The sequence below is a fragment of the Pelmatolapia mariae genome, linkage group LG22 (assembly GCF_036321145.2).
Source record: "Pelmatolapia mariae isolate MD_Pm_ZW linkage group LG22, Pm_UMD_F_2, whole genome shotgun sequence".
Taxonomy (NCBI): Eukaryota; Metazoa; Chordata; class Actinopteri; order Cichliformes; family Cichlidae; genus Pelmatolapia; species Pelmatolapia mariae.
In genome coordinates this window covers 26,542,898-26,566,281 of record NC_086245.2, presented here as the reverse complement: position 1 = coordinate 26,566,281, position 23,384 = coordinate 26,542,898, and the positions used below count along the sequence as shown (strand labels likewise).

The 23,384-nt window shown below is 41.3% G+C and overlaps 1 protein-coding gene across 1 annotated transcript; it reads right to left on the bottom strand.

The window, feature by feature from the left end:
- Positions 1 to 18,719: 18,719 nt before the first annotated feature.
- Positions 18,720 to 21,654, bottom strand: med10 (mediator complex subunit 10). Its single transcript, XM_065469901.1, has 4 exons — positions 21,393 to 21,654; positions 21,221 to 21,304; positions 19,930 to 20,032; positions 18,720 to 19,508 (listed from the first exon to the last, which is right to left on the bottom strand). Exons 1-4 carry the CDS (start codon positions 21,518 to 21,520, stop codon positions 19,413 to 19,415), a joined length of 411 nt encoding a protein of 136 aa, XP_065325973.1. The 5' UTR covers positions 21,521 to 21,654; the 3' UTR covers positions 18,720 to 19,412.
- Between the last annotated feature and the right edge of the window lie 1,730 nt (positions 21,655 to 23,384).

The following is a 23,384-nucleotide window of genomic DNA, read 5'->3' as shown; positions in this document are numbered from 1 at the left end:
CAACACACAAACACTGGATCATAGACTCAGAACCATGACAATCCTGACTTTGAGCTCCTACCATGGGCCAGACTCCAAAAAGACTAGAACCTATATATCTTCAAGTCCAACTCATAGCTTCTATATTCTTAATGGCTCAGTCACAGTAGTCAACCTAGGATGGCAACCTTCTTGAGACCAGTAAAAGTCACTGGTTTCCTGGTGAGTATATTGAGTTTTATTGTTTTAGGTAACCGACTGCTAGAGTTGGATGTCTCGAGACCGGTCTTGGTCTCGAGATTGAGACCACTTTTACATGGTCTTGGTCTTGTCTTGGTCTCGGGTCACTTGGTCTTGCCTTGGTCTCGCTGTCTGTCTTGTTGTCTCAGATCAACATAGTAGTCGGGAGATTTGGAGTCAACAGTATCCATGACACACAACATAACGTTTGATAATGTGTCATGCGCAAAAGCATCAGCTCTAAGACCCGTGCTTAGAGAGTGCTTTGTAGTGAATCAGAAGAGTCGACTCCCATTGAGCGAGAGCCGGCTCCTCACTTAATTTCCTTTCGTTGCTCAGCTCTCACACAGTGGCTCAGCTATGCTCCAATCCCTCCATATTGTGGCCAATCACATGCAAGGATATAGGATAATATCGTTATATGAAAAACAGAGAGGGTGAGAGACGCGACAGTCAAGTGGAGCATCCGTCTGTCCTCTCAGTAAGTGAGTGAGACAGTAGACAGTGGTCAGGAGGGCTGTGCGAGTGCATTGCAAAAACACATAAATATGCCTGACACCCGTAAACGAAGCAGCATCTGGCTGCAGTTTAAAGACTTTTTTGTCTCGGTCTCAGTCTTGGTCTCGCCTCGACTTTCTCTTGGTCTTGGGCTTGGTCTTGGGCTTGGTCTTGGGCTTGGTCTCAATACCCTCTGGTCTTGGTATTGTCTTGGTCTTGGTTTAGGCGGTCTACAAGTTGACTACAAGTCTACCGACTGCAAGTAGCTCAGGTGACCAGCTGGTTATCCAGAGACTGAGCGTGCAACACCTTCAACCTCTGGGCGACCACTTTCAGTCACAAAGCATTTGAACACGTGGAAGGCAACCTGGCTCTACACAATCAGAATTACCCACACCTTTGCAGTCAGTCTGAGGCAGCCTGAGCTGATGAGTGCATCTCGTCACACAGTAGGGCTTGACTCGGCTGGTTGCCAGTGGTTGCATTCTGGCAATATCCCTATATAAAAGCAAGGTTGCCAAGCGTCTCTGTCATTTTGCAGTAAATTGGCATCCTGCATCAAATATGTTAATATTTGTGGAAGAAATTCTTAATTTCATATTAAAATCTTCCATTCAGAGTCCAGCCAGAACATCATAGAAGTTAAGCTGAATTTCTGTTTCTGAATTTCTGTGAACGTAGAGAGCAACACGGTTGCAGTTTTTGCTCTGTTATGACTGTTAACTGCTGCAATTGTTTTCCTTAGTGTGACTGTAGCTTTAGTTTTAGAAACATCTTGCCACTCTAAATGTAATGCTTTACAAATTTTGTGTTACACAGCTGTTTTCTAGAGCAGGGGTGTCAAACATAAACACCAGCGACCAGAATCGGCCTCCCAAACACTCCAATCTGGCCCAGTGGACGGCTCTGGAAAATTTGAAGGAGTACACCAGGAGCTACACCAAAGTAAATTTAATAACAGAAAGTTCCTGTTTTTTCATTTTTCACTATATAAATTTAGTTTCGTTTGTTTTTTTACAGTGGGTGCGCAGAAAAAAAAGCACATTTTCTTTCAGTTAAAAAACTAAGTTAAAAAACTTTATATGTTGTATTTATAGGGCAGTCTGTAATTAAACCAGAACGTTTTTTGTAATTTTATACATATATAATGTAGTTTCACTGGTCAGGCCCACTTAAGATCAAAACAGTATGTCGCCAACACTGTAAAATGAGTTTGACATACCAGTTCTAGAGGCTAACTATCAATCAACTTACCTTTATGCTTCAAAAGCAGGTGAATTTTCTTTTCTCCCTTGGAGTAAAATTTAATGAGCATGTTTTTGATGGGGTTTTTCTTTAAAATCTGCATCACCCACAGGGACCTACCTTACACCACCTCATTGCTCACCTTTCTCTGCTCGTGCCCCCTCTGGAGACAAAGAGCTGACGTTGGAGGAAAGTCAGCAGTCGGCTGTAAATTTGGCCAACTCACGACCGCGAACTTGAATGTAACTCCCTCCTCTCCGTCCCCACGCCCACCAGTCTCGTTCTACTGTGAGACTCAAGAGACCGAAGCCCGAGCAACTAGGCAATTATAAATTCCTCACCGTGTAATTTTGTCACACAGGTAGACCTGGCAGTCAGAGCTGCAGCGACGTGCACACACACAGACACACACAAGCATAATCTCTAATTTTAATGCACTGAGGTGACTGGTGTGCAGCAGCCATGTGAGGCAGCATCGAGGCCTACTTTCATCCTTGTCTAAAAGGATTGTTTCGGGCATGAATCATGACCGTGAACAGGTGTTGCTCCTTCTCTCTGCTGCTTTGCTAATTCACAGTCATCACTTTCTCCAGGCAGCACGGAAACGCTCTCAAAGCCGCTGCCATACATTCAGGAAGCAGGAATAATTTATACCCATTTAACCATTTCCAATCTGCAGCCCTGCATGTGTGTGTAACTTATTTATGAAACTGAGTGAATGCGTTCTCTGCAGAGTGTTTGGATTTGGGCATAAAATGTGAAAATAGTGCAACTAACATGAAATAATCTTAAATATTCGATGACCCTTTCTTCAACGCCTTTTCTCAGGTCCAACTGAGTTTGGCTGTATTTCACCTCGGAGCTCACAGAGGTTCCTTGGCATCACAAATCTTAATTCCAGATTAACTTGTCCACGCGCTCAACACTACCATAAAATACGAATTATGTCTCTAAATGTGTCGGCACCAAAAACACTGGTCTCCCAGCTGTGAGGCTGAGAGAAAGGCTACATCCAGCTCTGTGATGTGGTGTTATGTAACTCCCCGCCAGTGTCGCCAATGATGGTCTGACAGTCAGGACAAGCCAATAAGCTGCTTGTCCTACGAACACAAGTTAACTGGGTCTAAATTCGACAGGCTTAGCTGATACGCTGACTGAAAGCAGTGTCTCGGGGCTGATTGGAGACTGTGTGTTCTACTCTGGGCGTAGGTTCACTCGGGCTTCAGCCACAGTGTAAGAGTGTACCGTGGGGGGTTGGATAACAGCAGGTGTGGAGGGCGATGTGCATCCGCCGTGAAGGTAACACGCAGCAGGATTTAGGTGTTTGTTGGCACCTGAGACTGTTGGGCATCTCCGGTGATACTATTATGTGACATGGTGACAGCAGCAGTGTTACCTCCCTAAGCTACTGCATTTCTGAATGTCTTGGTTTGATTCCAGACTAAGCTCTTCTTGGTGTTGTCCTCCCAAAAAACATTCTATTTCTGCATCGATCTGCGCTCTACACAGCTACTAAAAACAACTCAGTGCTCAAATAGGAATTAATGCTTTGATTGTATTTGCAAGGAACAAGATATTTAAAGAACAAATGTACTGCAGAGTGTGTCAGAAATCAGCTGGAGGGAGAACTAAGAGGTCCCACTAAAGAATAACTAAGTCCAGAAAATTTGAGAAAAAGACTGGTAATACCAGCCTGGACCCCCTTTTCCTTTAGAAATGCCTTAGTTCTTTGTGGCATGGATTCAACAAGGTGCTGGACTCATGCTTTCATGGTGTTTACGCCAAATTCTAACCCTACAATCAGAATGTTGAAGCAGAAATTGTGACTCGACAGACCAGGCAACATTTTTCCAATCTTCTATTGCTCAATTTTGGTGAGCCCACATGAACTGCAACCTCAATTTCCTGAGAGAAATGGCACCCGGTGTGGTTTTCTGCTGCTGTAGCCCATCTGCTTCAAGGTTCAATATGATGTGCCTCTTCTACATACCATGATTGAAATGAGCTGTTATTTGTCTTTGATATTTGAGATCAAAGACAACACACAAACCCAGTACCATGACAATAATTTCCCAAATTCTAGAAACCAATGTTATCTGTCAGATTTTTTTATTTGAATAATTAAATTTTACATATTGCAGTCGACAAATCAACTTCAAATTAGTAACACTGAAAAAAGTATTAAAGCAATCAGTCTGGATCATTTGAAGACTTTTTGTGTTTTTGGCTAAACACACATGTTACTTAATATGGTTACATTTAAGTGAAAAGCCGACACCGGTTAAGGTGAATTGTGGTTATTAAGCAGTTCAAAATACAGAATCCGGTGAAGAGGAAGCAAACTGAATCCAACTGTCAGGAAACAACATGTCGCAACAAGGACAAAGGGAATACTGGAGCTATATTTACACAAACACAGGCAGGGGAGGGGGCATCAGGGGAAGTGGAAACAGCTGAGGAACAAGACACAGGTGAACAGAATCAGGAAATCAGACATCAGTGGAAACGAGAACCAGACTGAAGACACAGGAGGCAGCCACTGCCAAAATAAAACATAACTAACAGAGACCAGACACACAGATACACCCAGTATCTTTTTAAAAAGTGACTTCTTAGGCAATAAAAATCTTTTTTGAAAGAAATGTGACTCTTAATCATTTAACCCTTACCTACTAAAGCCTAGCAGTGGGATTGAGGAGAGGTTCATAATGAAAACAGAGCTGCATTGGAGTTCTAGATCGATTAGTTTTATGAAGTGTTTTGGTGTGGTTAATCATACCGTGCAAGAGGGTGAAGCATCTGAAAAGTGAATCTGGATGTCGATGTCGAGTGAGACACCAACAATCAAAACAAAATCTCCTGTTTTAAATAAGTCTGTGGGGAAATGATTATTTGGTTCACTTGGTCCAATCATAACTTTCCCAGTGACCTTATGGTTTTGGTCACTAGATTCAAGGCTTTAGTGAAAAAAAAACATGTTTGTTTTGTAAATTACTATTTAAACAAAGCTGATAAAGTAGGTAATATTTTAAGCTTGGGATCATGAAGCTAACGTGTTAGTGTCCCTCACTTTCTCAGTCAGTTCCACCTCTTGCATGTCTCATTTCAAAACAGCTGAAGGCTTCACAGCAGGACTCCGCTAACCAGTCTGTGATATCACGGTGGCTATGTTCATCCTTTATATATATTCTATGCGGTTAGTACAACGCAGATGAAGCTAGAAGTGTGTCATTCAATCACTGTGTGAAGAGAAAAAAAGTAAAACGAAGAGGCAGAGAGTAAGAGTGGGAGATAGAGAGGAAGGATGGGGGACGATTATGATTCCTATCTCCATTCACTGCTATAGATTAAGTGAAGTGGAGGTAGTAGGTGGGTCCAGGCAGTGTGGGTTTGACTCATCTGTGAGGTGGCGTGTAATGTGTGGGCACCAAACACTCTGACTTTATCAAATAGCTCACGTAATTGTAGAAACCAGAGAAAGGGCCTTCAACCAGCTTTGAAAACAATGTGTGAGTGTGTTGTTACGAAACGAGGAGAGTGTATATGTGTGTGTATTGTGTGTGAGCAGAATCAATGGGTAGTGATAGCTGCCACTGCTGTTTAATGATACCAGTGTCACATACTGTAATAGACCCCCAACTAGGCTTTGAATTAGACCACCGTGAGGATCCTACCCTGTCCCAAGAGGCACACAAGAGCTCCGCGGAGTTCACACGCTGCTTCACACTTACATTCTTTAGCACACGACGGGATCAGACTACCGACAAGTGGCTGTGCTTGCAAATATGAACATATATACACACGGACGCACTGAGGAGGTATGCAGAAAAAAATGCATAAATGCAAAACAATCTTGCCGGGTAAGAACACACACCCCTCACAGACAATGATTAATGAGCTTTTGTTGTTGCTGTGTTGCTGTTTAACACAACATCTGCTGCCGCGGGGACTTCGCCACAAGACGAAAACAATATAGACTATTTGGCTCATTACACAGTGACCGGTCATATTAAAGCACACACGCTCATACACTTCTGCCCTTTTTATGCTAGTGGCAACCTCAGTTTGTCCTCAAACCACCTCCCTTTCTACACACACCCTGACACCTGAGCCCTGCCGTAACGCACACACACACACATACCTCACCCACCCACCCCCTCCCCCGAATGATTGTACTGTAGTGTAGAATGACAACATCACTTTTTGGTTTTGACCTAGACTTTGGTTTCAGCTGAACTTATCTCGGCTCATTACAATCTTATAAAGAGCTAAAGGTTAAATACAGTGAATACTAATCCTGGTGTCAGTGCACTTTCTTCTGGATTTTTGTTTATTTATTTGTTTTTTGGAAACAGCTCCGTTCTCTTCGTGTCTTTTTCTTCCTTTCTCTTCACCTCTCTGGATGTATAGGGTTGACTGGCTCATAGTCAGCTGTGCGTGGGTGAAAGTTTGTCTGATGTGCATGTGCCCAGGTCACATGCATTTGGTAAGACTGTGTGTGTGTGTGTGTGTGTTTGTGTTTGTGGAGTACGTTAGCGTACAGAGGAAGGGGTCACCCTGCTTGGCATTCATTTATGTGATGACCTCAGCGGGGGTCACATCAGAAGACCGGAGTCGAAGCCAAATGCTAAAACAAAGGCGAGGCGTGGCTGCGAGTTTTATGGCGCCTGGCATATGTGTGTGTGTGTGTCCATAGGGATGAAAGACACACCCTGAGGACAGCAGAGGTTATGTGTAGCAGCTGACTACAGGAGAAATTATTCAAGAAACAAATTAACATTTCACTCGACCACTTGGGACACTTCCTGTTAATCTCGCACAGCCGTCTTAAAAATATTTTCCTCACAATATATTGTTTCTGTGTTACATACTGTTATAATACAGCTGCGTTTCATCCTGATTTTCTAAAATGCTTCATCTTCACTGCTCACAAAAAACAGTGATTGCTGTTTCGTGCCCTGCTAGCCGCACATTTACTGATATATCTTTGATTTTGGGGAGTGCTAAAAGCAGCCACGCAGTTATAACAAAGACACTAGCAACTCCACCAATGACATATTTGTAGCTTATGTTTGTATTATTTATGATTTTCTAAGCAATATAATGTATTATCGATTGTTTATGGCTGATGGTGTCCATCAGCAGCTGTACTATGAGACAGCTGTCACATAAATGGAAATGAAAATGGTCTCCCTATAGACCAGGAGTGTTGAACTCATTATACAGCATGGGCCACGTTCACTACAGCCCACTCTGGTCTGAAGTGGGCTGGATCAGCAAAACTGTCCCTTTCTGGGAGTGTAAAGGTGTTTAACTACATATTTAATCCCATTTAAAATCATAAAGAAGAAACGTAATTTCTACAGTACATGTCAGTTTAACTACATGATATAGAAATGCTGCTGTAGTAAATAAAACAAATCTTTCAGCCCACATAAATACAAAGTTCTGGTGACTCACTGTGATTCACATAAAATGTCCTTTCCTACAGTAGATAATGGAAAAAATAGGAACTTTTCTCTGTTTTAATTGTTATTGTTTATCTTTTACGTAATTACTTTGCTGCATATGTATGAATGGTCCTTATCAGCAGGAAAAGCTGTAAGACAGCTTCTAGAGAAGGGGTGTTAAAGGTCCCCAGACTGTATAAAGTTATGGCGGTACAACTTGGAGTGGTTGTTTGCTGGGAGGGACAAAAAGCAGACCCATGGCTGAGGACTGTAGGGTCTGAGACTGGGTGTATGGGTGAAAGAAGTCAGACAGATGGGAGGGATTTGAGATTTGTAAGTGAGAAGAAGGATGTTGTAAGTAAATTAGTAATATGTAATACTGGAGGGTCTAAACCTAACCAGAGAGACAGCAAAGTGAATGTAACACAAGCTAGGGTTCCAAGATCCACAGTTTTAGGATCCCCGGATCAAGCCCTATTCGCTGGGTAGCGAAATAGAGGACGGGCGTGGGCGTGTCCTCCATGTATCGTCAGGGCCTGTGAACTCAGGAGCAAGTCAAAACCCAAATGCACGCACAGCACAAGAAAACAACAGCAGTGCTAGTGATCCATAACAGAAGGCAAAACGATGTGTTGAAGATGTAAGCAGGCCGTGGGATGTCATTATTTTCTTATTACTGAGCAAGCATCTCTGCGCCATCAGCTGGAAGCAGATGAAAAATTAACTTATTGGACAGCATGTATTAAACCTGCCCATCAGACTGAATTGCTCATTAACTGAAGGTGCTGGAACATAATTCCAGATTGTTCTGGGGCACTTTAACCCTTGCCTAGTAGTTTTTGTTTAGATTAAAATGGATCAAATAACATTTTTGTGGTTAGCTTAGATTGTTGTAGCACACAGGACCTGGCGCACATAGCGTTGCAGTAATGTTTATTTGTACTGTTCTGCTTTTTGTAGACCGTGCACAGCTTTTCAGCTGCCTTATGTTGCTCACTGCATCATACACAGCACTCTCCGCCGGGCTGCTGAAACAGGCAAGGCGTAGTTAGTGTGATGGGTAACAGCTGTGCCCACCAGCCTCCCCTGGCACTGTCCATTGAACCCACTGCTCCACCCCTCCCCTGCAGATGAGCCACAAACCACACCCCACCACAACTCTATAGCTACAGGTGAATATAACCATTATTACATACATACATAGCATCAATTCAAGTGCTGTAATAGGATACCACTATTACAACAAGGTAGTTCATAATAAGTCAGTCAAGACAGGTGGAAGCATGTAGGAACCACAGCAACTCAGCCACACAGCAACAGACTGGGTGAAATTACAGAGCCCAGTCACCATGTGTTGAGGCACATAGCGCGGCTGGAAGCTTCATGGTATGGTTTTCATGGCCAAACAGCTCCTGTGTAATGTGTCAATGGCCCAGTACTTTTGCCCATATAGTCTAAATGTCGCTATAATGTCAGTCACAAGGAAGCCCAACACTAAATCATACCCCACTTTATTGTCTATTTTTCTTTACGTGGTACCTTAATTTACTAAATGAACTCCATCCTCAGCTAAAGAAGACTCAAAACTTGTACTCAAGATGATAAACCCATGAGAGAAATGGTTACCAAAGTCATAGACCAGAAGACCAAAGGAAACTTCCACTGCTGCAATTAAAAACTTTTCCATGGAAGCTTCAAAATGTTAAAAAAAAAAAGACTTACTAACTCAAAATATTTATTTAATAAGTTGAAATATTAGAGTTAACTCTGCCAATTAGGAAGCTCCGAGAAACGTTATTTCCTTGTTACCCAGAAGCAGATGTTGAAGATACGTGCACTCAAAATCGCATTGCGACAGCATCAATGAGTTCCCAAGATTTAGCAAACGTGATCAAATGGGCACCAGGTTCTCCAGCTTTGACTGTCTTCTATCATAAAGGTATGGTAGAAGGCATCATCTTGAAGCTAATTCTGTCTGATACCCAGGTGTTTATGGCTAGTCTGTGCTTATCATCACTTCCACTTTCCCACACTGTCAAGTTCATTGCTAACGTCACTGCTCTAGTCCAAGCTAATCCAATTATCTTTCTGCCCACCAATCTCCAAGCCAATCAGCCTTCACTCCACAGTACTTTCACTGCTCGTCTGTCATTCTCCCTCAAGCAGCCCATCTCCACCTCTTTCACATTAATCAGAGCGGAATCCATTCAGCCATGATGGGCCATCCAAGTCCAATCACCAAATAACTTGGCTGAATTCTGTTTATCAATTAACCCAACCATCCATCCTAATAATCTCTCCTTATTGAACTTTTATCTTCTAGTTAACGATAACTGCATAAAAGGTTTTGAATCATATAAAACTGTTGGACAGCTGATGCTTTCCACCTTCTGTCTCTGCATAACAAAGAAATGGCGTTCCTTCACAGAGCTTCCTGTATGGAAGAGCTAGCTCAAAATATCGAGTTATTTTCTCAAAATTTCAAAAGAAGGATCGAGACTTTCCAGACCTGCACAACTGGTCATCAATCAACAATCATCTCTGAAGCCTTTTCACAGCAAAAATGATAAAAACTGTAATGTCACAGAAGGAGTACAGGTGCATTTGGGTTAGCCATTACAAAGATCCTGGCGTGCCGTGCTCTGGCTAACTGGAACATTTAATTGGACTGTGCCCTCGCTGATGTCTTTACCTACAGCTGTGCTGCTTCAAGAGCCAAAATGTCTGCTGTGAGAAAAGGTAAGCTCTATCAATTTAATACAGCCACCCCCTTGCAAAACACACAGTTTATGATAAACAGAACCTTCAGAGCTTTTCCTCAACATCCTGAAAATTCACAGCCCGAGGCTAAAACAGCCTCTGGCAATGGTCATCATCGCGACGGTAAAAAATGTGAGAATCTCCACAGAAAGTCTTCCCATGCCGTGTTTGAACAGAGAGAACAGTTTTAGACACTCCACTCATACGATAAACGGTGCACCGGGGTGGGGAGGGGTTCTCACACAAGTGGATTGTAAATCTGAACTATGAATATGATGCTCACTGAGTTGAGTAATCACACACTGACAGCAGGTGATGAAACTGATTGATTTGCTCTTTTCAGAGTGTAATGAGCAACATTTAAACATTACAGTGGGATGACACTTATTCCCTGCTCTGTACTGCTGCCATGCCCGACGCATTGTTGTGCGTGCCACACACACACACAGGGAAATGAAAAGTCACTCGCACACACATGCAGCTTACACACACGCTGCTCGTATTTTCACCTCTAACATTTAACAGCAGGGGAGAAAGAGTGTGTGTGTGTGTCTGTATGTGTTGGGGGGGGTGTTGGCTCAGATAATTAAACCAGAGGGAAATTTTAAATTCTCTCCTCCCCTCTCTTCTCTCTTACTCTTTTTTCTGCTTCTTCCTGCTTGCTAGCAAATCAACCTGGCCATAATTTCTTTTGAAAAAAGAAAAAACCTTAATGTACACACAGAAGCAATTGGGACACAAAATGAATGAAAAATGAAAGGTTCTCCATCTATTCAGTTCCATCTTTAATAGCATAATAATTCAATGAGTGACAGTGTCATGCAGCACACATCACTGGGTAACTTTATGGATTTCATTTGGTGTCTTTATAGCCCCATAATTGAACACATGCACACACACACACACATGCGCACATTCAAGCAGACACTGGCACCCCCTGAGTGGGGCTGCCGGTGCTCATACCACTATGAGCAATAGCGGTATCTCTGTAGATTCTCAGTAGTCGTGTTCCTCTGCAGCCTTTGTTTGCTGCGTCTCATTACAATCTAAAACACAATGAGGCCTCGCTAACCTCCTCGACTTGACTCACACTCTCTATGTGTGTGTGTGTGTGTATTTGTGTGTCTGCGTGGGTGTGCGTGGAGTTAAGAGATGTTCATAAAGCGGTATGAAGGAGCGTGGCTGTCCCACTGTGTTTTGCAGTTCATATCTGAGCTCTGGAGGACTTTGGCATGAATCAGCCACGATGACAAAAGACTTATTACCCCCAGCACAAGTACACATTTTTAACATTTAGCATACAGCGCTGGCGCACGCTTCGCAAAGGCCATTGTCCAGGGAGAAGAGGGGCACAGGGTGGGTGATGGCAAATGGGAGGGGTGTTTCCATGGTGACCAGGGCGACAGAAGGAAGAGGGGATCCGCCTCCTGACCCTCGGTGAGAGGTGAATGTCTCTAAGCTGAGGCAAGACAGGCAGTGATCACAATAGCAGCGAGAAGAGCGAGGGAGAGGGCGATCAACAGCCATGTAAGCTCATCGTGGCCGTGGGGCGTGTAAGCTTCGGCGGTCAGTCCGAGGCACTTAGCATTAGCATCAGAAAGACATTATGCTAATAGCATCAAAGGCAGCAGCCTCCGCCTTTGTGTTTTCTGCACCAACCCAAGGGCACAGGAGGATTTTACATTTCAACTGCCTTCCCAGTCCTGAACACACAAAGCAAAAGAGAAAAATGTGATACATTACAGAAATGATGCAGCACAACCGAGCCTCTGCAGGCCTCAACAGTCAACAGGTACAAGGAGAAAGGGCTGCACAACAGATGCTAAATGTTCTACAGAAGAAGACGGACAAGTGATTCGAATTAAGATGAAGAAATGGAAAATGGATTTTAAAATCTCTAAAATTTCAACTTACACATGGTCACTTGATTCTTTTCTTTTTCAGCCATTCTGATTGGCTGTTTGGGATCATTGTCTTGTTTAATGATCCAGTTCTGGTTAAGGTTTAGTTGTTGGACAGATGGCCCCATATTTGACTCTAAAGTACTTTGCCACATATAGGAGTTCATGGTAACCTCAATGACTGCAAGGTTCCCAAGTCATCACCCTCCACTGCTGTGATGTCTTTCCTCCTTGACTTGATTATGTAAACGGACACCTGAATGCTCCAGGCCTGCAAACAAAGCTTCAGTTTTTAGTGGTTTTTAGAGTTCCTCACACTTGCTGATAATGAGTTAACCAAGTGGATTTGATGAGCAATACATGGCTCCTCTAAATTTCTTTTGGATTGATTTTTGTTAAAAACAAATAATGACAATGGTGTCATGTTCTGTAGTTCGTTTAAAATTCTATTCATGTAATTTGAAGATCTGCTGAAGCTCAGATGAGTGTTTATTGTTTCCTGATAAGACAAAATTCTTTTACCATGACTCTACATCACTTTGTTTTTGTCTATTTATGATTCAGATACTCAAAAATGTCACCCAAACAATTTGCTTAGGTTAAACAATCTGGTATTCCATAATAAAGCTGGATTTAAAAGCCAAAAAGCACATTTCCTGTGTTGATGACACTTTATAAGAGTCGAATAGTGATTGGTTGAAAAGTTGACTTAAGCAAGATGACCATAAGTTCACCATGTTCACCATTTTTATTTATGTGGGGCCATTGCAAAACAACAGTCACCTCAAGGCGTTTTTTTATTTTTAACCCTAACACCCAACAGTCCCACAACCCCCTATGAGCAAAGACTTGGTGTGGTGATAGTGGGAAGGAAAAACTCCCTTTTAACAGGAGAAAACCTCCAGCAGAAACAGGCTCGAGGAGAGGCAGTCATCTGGTTAAGGCTAAAAAAGGCTCAGCCTGGCTGCAGTACTGTGGCGGTTTCTACTTTCTTTCATCCTCCCACATTACTGATTGTTTCATGTATTTTTGACACTGCCCCTTGTAACATTAACATATAGTACATCTGCAAAGACAAGACACTACCATGTGGTACCTTAACTCTGTATTTGTTTTATCTGTGCAGCAGTTGGTTAACTGCAACAGTAAGCTAATAGTGAACTTCTTTGTAACTTGGTCTGCCCCCATCCATGTAATTTGACCAGAGCTCTCATTCTAAGGAACTGTTTCCACAGATTAAATGTGACAACTGTATACTTTTCTCCATCCTAACCACCCAAATCACCTTTGAACTTTCCCCAAATAACATTTATTTAAAACAGACTCGAAGAGCATAACGGCTAGAAGTATAATAGATCAAGAAGTGTGTGTCAATGTTTCATACTAAATACTAATAATACTTTCAGTGAATAAAACTGTAGTGTGAATATTTTGGATGGACTGTTGTTCAAAGAGTACTAACACCACTAACACAGTGAAGAGCTCTGGATCAGTGACCTGAGTTAATCGAGATGACTGTACAACATCCACCTTTAATGGCCTTTAATGGCTTAAAAAAACATGAATTGGGTCAGTTTGAATTTATTTTAGATTTTCTCTCATTTACACAGTATACATACAGGCTAAAATATATACATCTGCAGTTGTTTAGAAATGAGAACGTTCTTCTTCTTATATCTTCACTGAGTTCCTTGGACTTTCCTGAGTATTGGTTAATCCAATTAGTGCTGTCAAACAAATCCAAGTTTTTCATGCTTACAGAGAGAAACTACCAGTCGTAGTCAATCATAATCCCCTTGACCTATGATAGCCTTGACCTTGTCAAGTAAAGATATTGTAGAACTCTCAGCACCACTTACTAGTGATGTGTCGGTCGCGAACGAAATGGCTCTTAGAGCCGGATCTTTGACGTGAACGACGCGAGCCGGCTCCTTATCACGAGCCGTGGGGGTTTTTTTTCTTTCTCTCACCCTCACACTTTTTTCCGCTTCACTCCGCACGTGAGCCTTGTGCTTTGCGCTGGGAAGAGGGGGGAGGGGCGGTCGTTACACTCGCAGTAGCACAGGAACAGAGAGGGAGGGAAAGAGAGAGAAAGAGAGCCAGGGACAACAACGTCACATTAGAAAGGTATAGTAATCATCCACAACTATTTTCAGTTGCGGATGATAAAGGATTCAGAAAGTTTATTCATGCAGGCCCATATGACAGAGAATGTGCATCTTCTTTTTGTTTTCATATTTTAATTTATATTTAATTGTGTTGTGGTTTGCAGTGTTTTGTGTTGTTTCACTTTAAATTTGTTTAAAAGGAAAAAGCTGAAAATTTAAATAGTTAAAAGTTGAAATGTGAATAGTTGGTTTTTGTATTACATGATTTATTTATTACATTTTATGTGGAGTGAATAAATAAAAGTATATTTACAGTGGCCCCTAGAGACAAAGCACGTACAAACTCCAAAACACGTACGAACTCTGAAGCATGTAAAAACTCAGAAGCATGTAAAAACTCCAAAACACAACAGAAGTGCTCCAGGATGCTAGGCGCAGTGTTGAGCTTTTGTTACCTAGTGGCTACACAAGCCAGCAAGTGCCAACGACCGGATTTGGTGTGTGGTAGTAACAGGTAAATGAACATTTTTTTTAATTATTTGAATATATATGAGTGCTTGTGTATAAATACACAAACAATACACATATGCTTTCAATTGTGTAATTTAAGTGATCTAGGTAGCTCTGTTTTGGAAGTTCAGTTAACGCTAGAAGTGCTTTAGAGTTTGTCGGTTCGGAGCCGAACGAGCCGACTCTTTTTAGTGAGCTGAGCCGAATAAGCCGGTTCTCTAAAAAGAGCCGGAAATCCCATCACTACCACTTACTCTCAGTGTATGCATATAGCTGAGCCTGTAGGTATAGTTTGACCCTGTGTGGATTATAGAAAAACTTAAATAAATTAAATCTTGTGCACCAAATTCTTATTTTTTAAAGTCATTAAAGATGTATGTTGTACAATCACTCTTCAAATAGATTATTAAAGGCTCTAAATTACTATGATATTCACGCCCATAATGAGTGCATATAAGCCTCTGACCACTGCTGCAGACTTTAAGAAACTGCTGCTGACTTTTGAGGTTATTTATCTTGTGATGATCACTGACTCTGCGTCATTATTTAACACCTTACTTTGACCAACATTCTGGTTTTCAAGGAACCAAATTAACTATTTACAGACTGCAAAGGCCACAGAGAATGTGATATGCCAAACACCTTAACAATGCGATACCTGCAGGACTAAATCAAAAGCATGGGGCACTGACCCCTCAGCTTTTCGAAGGCAGTTTGTTGAGCGTCCTATTTACACCATGAAATTGGAGGGCTGAGGGCTCTTTCAAGAGACAAAATAAAATATCACAGGCTCTGGCAATTACACTATTTACTCCACCCAGAGTGCTACATGAGCAATGTCCTCAGTGTTAAAGTACCATTGCAGGCTGTGAGATGACACATGGTAACGGGGGAAGAGGATCCACCTCCACATGAATCATTTCAATAAACCCCTCTCATATTCTTAAGACACACAGCTGCTCCTCTGCTAAATCAGAAAGTAAAGCCATCAAAAATACAAAAACTAATGTCCACTGAAAAAGAGGGAAGGTAATTTGCAGGAGAAGACCTTGATGCAAGAAAAGGAGAAAAAGTCAATTCCAGTGAGTCATCCAACACACATCAGTATTTCACAGAGACATATTTACAGTACAATAGTCTCTGCCTCTGCCTTTCCCCTTCTCTGGTTAGTCAAGCATCACGACACGCATACGCTCACACAGTGTCACCCAATGAAAGAGATGTCAAGGTGCACAGACACAAACACAAACTGGATTTTTTTTTTAAAAAAAAACATTTAATTTAGTTTCTCGTCTCTCCAAACTGCCTCGTTATTGGATTGAAAAGGTGCCCTTGACCGCAGCCACTGCAGTGAGGATGTTCGTCATCTGTGCACACAGAGAGCGGGGCGAAAAAAAAAAAAAAGAAGCCTGAAACAAAGAGTGGAGGATTCACAGGCAGCTGAAGGCTGTTCAGTGATGATCAGCGTGCTTTGAGTAAAAAGTGACACAGTTTGAACGTCAAAAACGACAGGTACCTGAGGTTGTTGCAAGCACTTGACAGACAGAGTTATGGCTTTTCTGTCTGCTCTGGTGACTTTGACCATAAATAGAATTAATCAATAAACACTATATAATTAGTGCTCCGATTACCTTTATGAATACTTACCGAGACAAAGCCTGGGGGATAAGCCAGGTTTGGGCCAAATTGCATTTTTGTCTTATCTTAAAGAAATGCAGTTTATGAATAAGGTCTCTGTTATGAGGCAGCAGTGCATGATGTGCAGGGTCACGGTGTTAGTGACAGGAGTGTGTGACTCATATTTCACCACAAGTGGTTACTGGTGCAAAGGGCTTACGAAGCCTTTTCCTAATCAAGTAGTTATTGGTGCTAAAACCTCAGGAGAGAATGAAAGCCGAACCGAAAAGCAAGTGAAAATGAAACAAAGCAGCACGTCGGGGAAAAAGTGAAAGCAAACAGAAGTGACCCCGTCAGGACCATCTGACAAAACTGCATTATGTGACATCCCGGGATGAGAACGTGTTGCCTCGTTAGGACAGGCTGGGTCCTAGGACTTGCTTTCAGCATATCTCATAATATGAGAACAAGCTGTGATCATGTGGTGAGAAATATTCATTATTGGGAAGAAGACAGTGTGAACTGTGGGGAGGGACACGTTTCAGCTGTTTGGGTCGTTGGCTGCTCGCTGATTGGTGGCGTTCAAGTGGACTGTGTTTTGAATCTGGGCCTGTTTGGATAAACTCAATGGATCTGCTTTTAGATGAAACGTCAGTAACACTTTATAATACGGCCCCTGATGTAGGGTGTAATTCCCTTATAATTAAATCAAATTTCACTGATTTTATTTGAAATTAAAATTTAACTATATTTACCTACAAAAGTACAGTAGTAGTACAGTAGAATAAGGAGGTCACACTTCAGGTTATTACAAGAAACAAAAATAAAATTATGCTGTAAGTAAATTTAAGTAAATTTTAAGTTTTTTTCAATCCCTACTAAATGGGTACTATAAAGTAGTAACGAATACCATTAAAGTAACAAATGTTAAATAATGATGTAAATGTGCGAGATTCATCCAAGATGGGGAAATATTGTTTGTTTTTTCGGCAAAAATAGAAGAAATCAAGAATTTGTGTCTCCTTTCCTGTTAAATATCTTAAGTTATGCAAAACTTACTACTTATGCATGTATAGTTACTAAGGCATTACTTAAAATTTTAACTAATATTAGTGATATGGCTGAGAGCGACCGACCCGCAGCATTTTGCTGCATGTCTTCCCCTTTCTCTCTCTGCCCTTGCTTTCCTATCCTCTCTCCACTGTATCTATCAAATAAAGTTGACAAAGGTCAAAAAATATTAAAAAACAAAAAAAGCATGTGTAGGGTTAATGTAATTATACTTAAATTGCAAATAAAATGCCTTGAAATTCCATTTAATTACATGGGAATTAAGCCCTTAGCCACATTTTGTCTTTTATTTAAATGTAAAAAGTAAAAAAAATAAAAGACCTGTAATAACAGTTTCTAACCTTGGACACATTCATTTCTCAATTATAAGTGGATCTGATTAACAACACAGTTTACTGTGTTATCATCAGTCTACTGTTGTGTTAATACTGGCTAAACAAGGCATAGAGTGACTAATGCTTTCCTTTGTATTCTCGTCATATGTTACTGTTTTTACAATATCCTCAGCAAACGTGTGTGATCCTGGTTCTTGCCAGACGTTTCTTCCTGTTAAAAGGGAGTTTTTCCTTCCTACTGTTGCCAAGTGTTTGATCACAGAGTTGTTGTGCTTTGGTGCTATATAAATAAAACTGAACTGAATTGAACTGAACGGAATTAACAATGATTATTTGCGATGAGAAAATTGCATTTTGCATAGTCATTCTTACAGTAAATACAACAATCTTAAGCTGAGAAACCAAACAGAAATGGGTTCTCAGCATAATAATACTGTTTGCCCTGAAAAAGTGGAGGCTGAGTCCTCAGTAAATGAGACACGTGTTGAGAAATCTGCAGGGATGGCTGGCGAAGAAAGAGGGCTGGCAGTATTACCCCGCAGCATATATCACAAACCAATAACAGAGCTCATTTCCCTCCTTCGGCCTCAGAGTATTGGCCTCCAGGGGCACAAGGGCGTGACGCTGTGGTTAAGCCCCAGCAGGACGAGGCGTGTCGGGCTGCGACCTGCCAAATGACGCACCCCGTCTGCTTCTACAGCATGTCTACGTGTGTCACACTCCTATCCAGGCCGTGTAGTTGCACATGATGCTCTGGAAGTGATACTTGATATGGCTCCAAAGACGTCACTGATACTTTATCGTGTGCACACACGTGTCCCACTGACACAATTGCTCACGTTTTAGTACTTTATTGCAGTCCCAGGATTTTAAGCCAAATTCCACACAGCTGATTGATTACAGATTAATGAGAAAATTTCACTAAAAAAAAAAAATGTATTCATGACACTTACATTTATCAATAAAGATGCCTTTATTTCAAAGATAAAAACATAATTTGCTCCAACATTTTCTGCAAAATTATAACCCAAAATGTCTCAAACTAACAAAACAGACAAAAGACGAAAAATCCAAAAGGATCATTTATTTACAAATTTTATTATACAAAGTTACAAATACAGAGCAGACTCATTTCTGACCATCCTAAGTGATCAGGCATAGAATTACCTTGCATTTGCATTCAGTTATCACGGCCAGTATAAACCTGAGCTTAATACAAATCATCATAAACTGTGTGTGGTACAAAGAGATGTTGAACAATGTTTAGGATGCATTGTAAAACATAGAGAGTTGGAGTATAAATAGACTGTATGTACATCTGATGGGATAAATTCCCTAAAGCAGAGTCAGGCAGGAGGTTTGGAAGTGTGTTTATTTTTCCTGGAAAAATATTAGGCTTCAGAATAAATGTGTACCTTTGCAGCAACTGATTCTTTTCCCCTTGCCTTCGATTTGTAACTCGAGCTGTAACGTGAAGTTTAAATGTAAGGAAAGGACGGGGAATGGCTGAATCAAGGTGCCGAGCAAAAATTACACCCTCTCCTTCGGGATCGGTGACAGCATCACATCATACATAAAGTAACAATTAGCATTCATGCGGGCAGCCACATCCTGCATGGTAAATCTTCACTCCGGCTTTTCATCTCAACAGTCACAGGTCGGAGGTCGGAGGAGGGGGTTGGCATGGTACAGTAGTCACTAGGAGGGGGCATCTTCTCCATGTATAGCCTTATACTTGGCCATCTCCTCTGGAAAAACTTTGCTGAGCTCGGAAACCAAAAGGCTCTTGAACTTCTGTAATAAAACAGAAATATGACAGTGGAAGTTGCTTTAGTGCTGATGTATAAATACTTTATGTATAAAAAATAACTAGTGAGTTACGATCCAACAAGTACTGTCCAAAATAAATCTGTCTCGTGTCTTTTTATGTGAACAAGTAACTGGGACAGAGTTTTTACTGAAGCAGAAAAACCCCCCAAAAAAACTTTTAAGCACTTTGTCCAAGGATATTATTTTATCACGATCAACAAGGCTGCCTTAACAAACAGCAGTATAACAAGTACAGGGTTGTTTGTACAATGAAATGGGACCTTTATCTTTAAAACACTCTAAACACACTTATGGGTGTTTAATCAGTGAAACGTGCTGATGGCTCTGCTTATTCTTGAAAAGTCATTGGCCGAGGAATCTCACTGCCCCTGGAACTATCTCTTACCGTCAAAGTGTCTATCTTCCCTTTGACCTGCTCGTTCCTCGCCAAGGCTCTCTCCAGACACTCCTTGGTGTACAGCTGAGGGTTCCGACCTTGGTCAATATATCTGCAAATACAAATACAATATATCAGCCTTCTTCGATAAAACTCCAGGAACTTGCCAAATAAATGTGATACATTTTTAATGACGCAATGAGATATTTTTGTTTTTGTTTATGTATTTACTTTAGTAATCAAAAATTCCTCGTTATTAGAGCGGCATCAAAACAAATGCATAGAACTGAAACGCTATAAGGACAAAGGTACTGGCCCACCTACACATTACACCTACAGGAGCTTTTAGGACATCTCATTCTAAATCCACAGGTATTAATATGGAGGTGGTGCCCCTTTGCAGCTATGGATGCTTCCATTCCTCTGGGAAGGCTTCCATCAGGATTTTGGAGTGTGTCAGATTTTGATATTAGATGAGAGGGCCTGGCTTTGTGCACTGGGGCACAGACATGCTGGAACAGAAAAGGGACTTCTCCAAAAATTTCACAAAGCTGGAAATGGAGAATTGTCCACAATATGCTGGTAAACTGAAGCACTTTGATTTCCTGTCACTTGAGCTAAGGGGCCCAGGCCGATCCAAGAAAAACAACCACACAGTCTTATCCCTCCTCCACTACACTTTACAATTGGCACGAAACAATCAGGCTGGTTATTGCTTTTCCGGCATTCACCAAAATCAGGCTTGTCTATACGACTGCAAGAAAGAAGCATGATTTGTCATTCCACAGAACATGTTTCCACTGCTACAGTGGAGTCCAGTGGCTAAGTGCTGTACACCACTTCACCTGATGTTTGTTATTGTATTTGCTGATGTAAGGCCTGCATGCACCTTCTTGACCATGGAGACCTTTAATCTATCTATTGAGAATGACAAATTTGTTCACAAATGTTTGTAAAGGCAGATTGCACAGCTGGGTGCTTGACTTTATACACCTGTGGCAATGGGTCTGAAAAAATAATTAATTTAACGATTATGCCGAATGTAAAAGGGCTCGAATCAATAACGAATTACTCATATGAAGCATGTAAGGCAAACCAAAATACAACCAATTGATTACATTTTAAAAATCAAGGACTTTTTAAATAGGGTTTGGCCCAGTTACAAAAACGGCGATATTAAAGCTCAGTGGTCGGCACCTAGTATGCACTGCACCGGAAGTAGCATAAATATAACGAAAATACAGATATTTACGTAACAGAAGGTGACATACACAATAGTATAAGCGCACACTGTACTCACTCAAAGACCTCCAGGGGTACGTTGATCTCATGAAGCTGCTGACGGCACTTCTCGATGTCCTGGAGCCCAGATATCATGAAATTTCTGCAGAGAAAAAACGACCGGACACGTAAACACGGGGCTTATTTGCGAAATCTTAGCGGTGGAAGCAGCAAAGTGAAACATATCTCACAGTTTTTGGTTGAGTCCTGTCTGGCTGCTAGGCTGAAAGTCGCTCACGATGATTCCCAGCTGTCGAATATTCTCGATAAACTTCTCCAGGTGTTCTTCGAGGTTATCGAACTTTTCCGCCATTGTCATTAATCGTTACCAAACCACCAAAATGTCACATAAAATGCCTCCGCTTAAATTACTGTCTTTATTAGATAATCTCTGTTTACTGTTAGCTACAACTCTACAACATCCTCAACGCTGAAGTGCTTTACGGCTGTATTTCAGCCAATCGCTGCGGCTATTGCTCCGTTACCTAGGTAACAACCAATGGCAGACTGTCGTTTAATGACGCTCAAAGCGTCAAAGTGTCGCGAGACTAGCTTCTTTGTCGAGGAAAACCAGATGAATTATCTTAGTGGAGTTTAAACAGTTTATACACTACTAGGTAAACACAACATTTACTCGGTGCATGTAGTGCTGTGTATTTTGTGATGTTTAATGTCCTCTGTTCATACTGTACCTGCCCAGCTCAGTTTATACTGAAATTGCTGTAGATTTTCTCAAATAATCAGGTGTACTTTTGCTGTGTCATATCATTCTGGTACTGAAAGTAACAAAAAAGATGTACCTTTTTTAAAACAACAATAGCTGAGTACTTTATATTCAGGCAAACATATCAAAATCCCAGGTATCCAAAAATACAAAGTAAATAAATAATAATAATCAAATCAATCTACATATATATGACTTAGTATTCACAGCACAGGCTGGAAAAAGCAATTTAGCTCACTACTTTAATAACAGAGAACCGTCTTTAGAAACAACAAACTCTTAAAACATTTCCTGTTACTGCATAGGAGAGTTCCTCAAGGACTCACACTCAATTTTGTGCACTCTATTCCACTGTAAAATAGCCTGACACAGCAGTTAGCAGTGCTGCCTCACAGCAAGCCTTTCCTGGAGTCAGCTGGGGCCTTTCTGTGTGGAGTTTTCTGTCCCTGTGAATGCATGTGTTCCCCTGGGTACTCCAGCTTGCTTCCAAAAACATGCTTGTTAGTGATTCGAACTTTGCTGTAGGTGTGAATAGTTATCTGTCTTTGTGTTAGCCCCATAATAAGCATTTAAAAAAATGGCAATTACTTCTTGCAGATCTTCCTGAGGTAGCAAAGCAGTTCAAATCACAATGCTACCTCCCCTATGCGTCACAGTGGTGATGAGGTTTTGGGGTAGGTGTTTTTTTTTTCATGCAAACAAAGGGCTGTGCATTTTTTTTCCAAACAAATAAAAACAAACTTTTGTCTCATCTGTAAACAGAATATTGTCACAGAAATTCTGTGGTTTGAGCCGATTTTCCAGTAGCAGTCTTTTAATGTCTTCATTTATGATGCACCTATAAAATTCATACTTCTGACTCCTCACAGTTATCCCAATAGTGGAACTAACAAAATAGACAGGAGGCCGAGCTGGGGATAATAGGGGATAATTTTCTTTGGAAAACTGACATGGTTTTGTCATGTGCAGAGGAAGGATTGTGGATATACTGGAGAAAGGATGTTGAATATGGAGCTGCCAGGCAACAGGAAAAGAGGAAAACCACAGAGGAGGTTCATGGATTCAGTGAAGGAGGACATGCAGAGGGGTGGTGTGACAAAAAAAAGATGCTTGGGATGAGGTGAGATGGAGCCACATGATCCTCTGTGGTGACGCCTAAAGGGAGCAGCCGAAAGAAGAAGAAGACAGTGATCCCAACACCATTAACACCATTGAAAACAGCTCTGTTCTGTTTCACTGTAATAGTCTTTAATTTCTTTTTACACTTGAGCTTCTCAAAAAAGCTCATCTCATCTTTCTAACTGGAACACCTGAGTTCAAGTTGCCTTTGGAGAAATCATTAGCACAGAGGTTCACTAATTTTTTCCAGAATCAGCTGTCACTGATCACTCAGGCTGTTTGTCTAAAACTGAGCCTTACATAAAGATCTGACCACATTCAACAAATCAATGCAGAATCT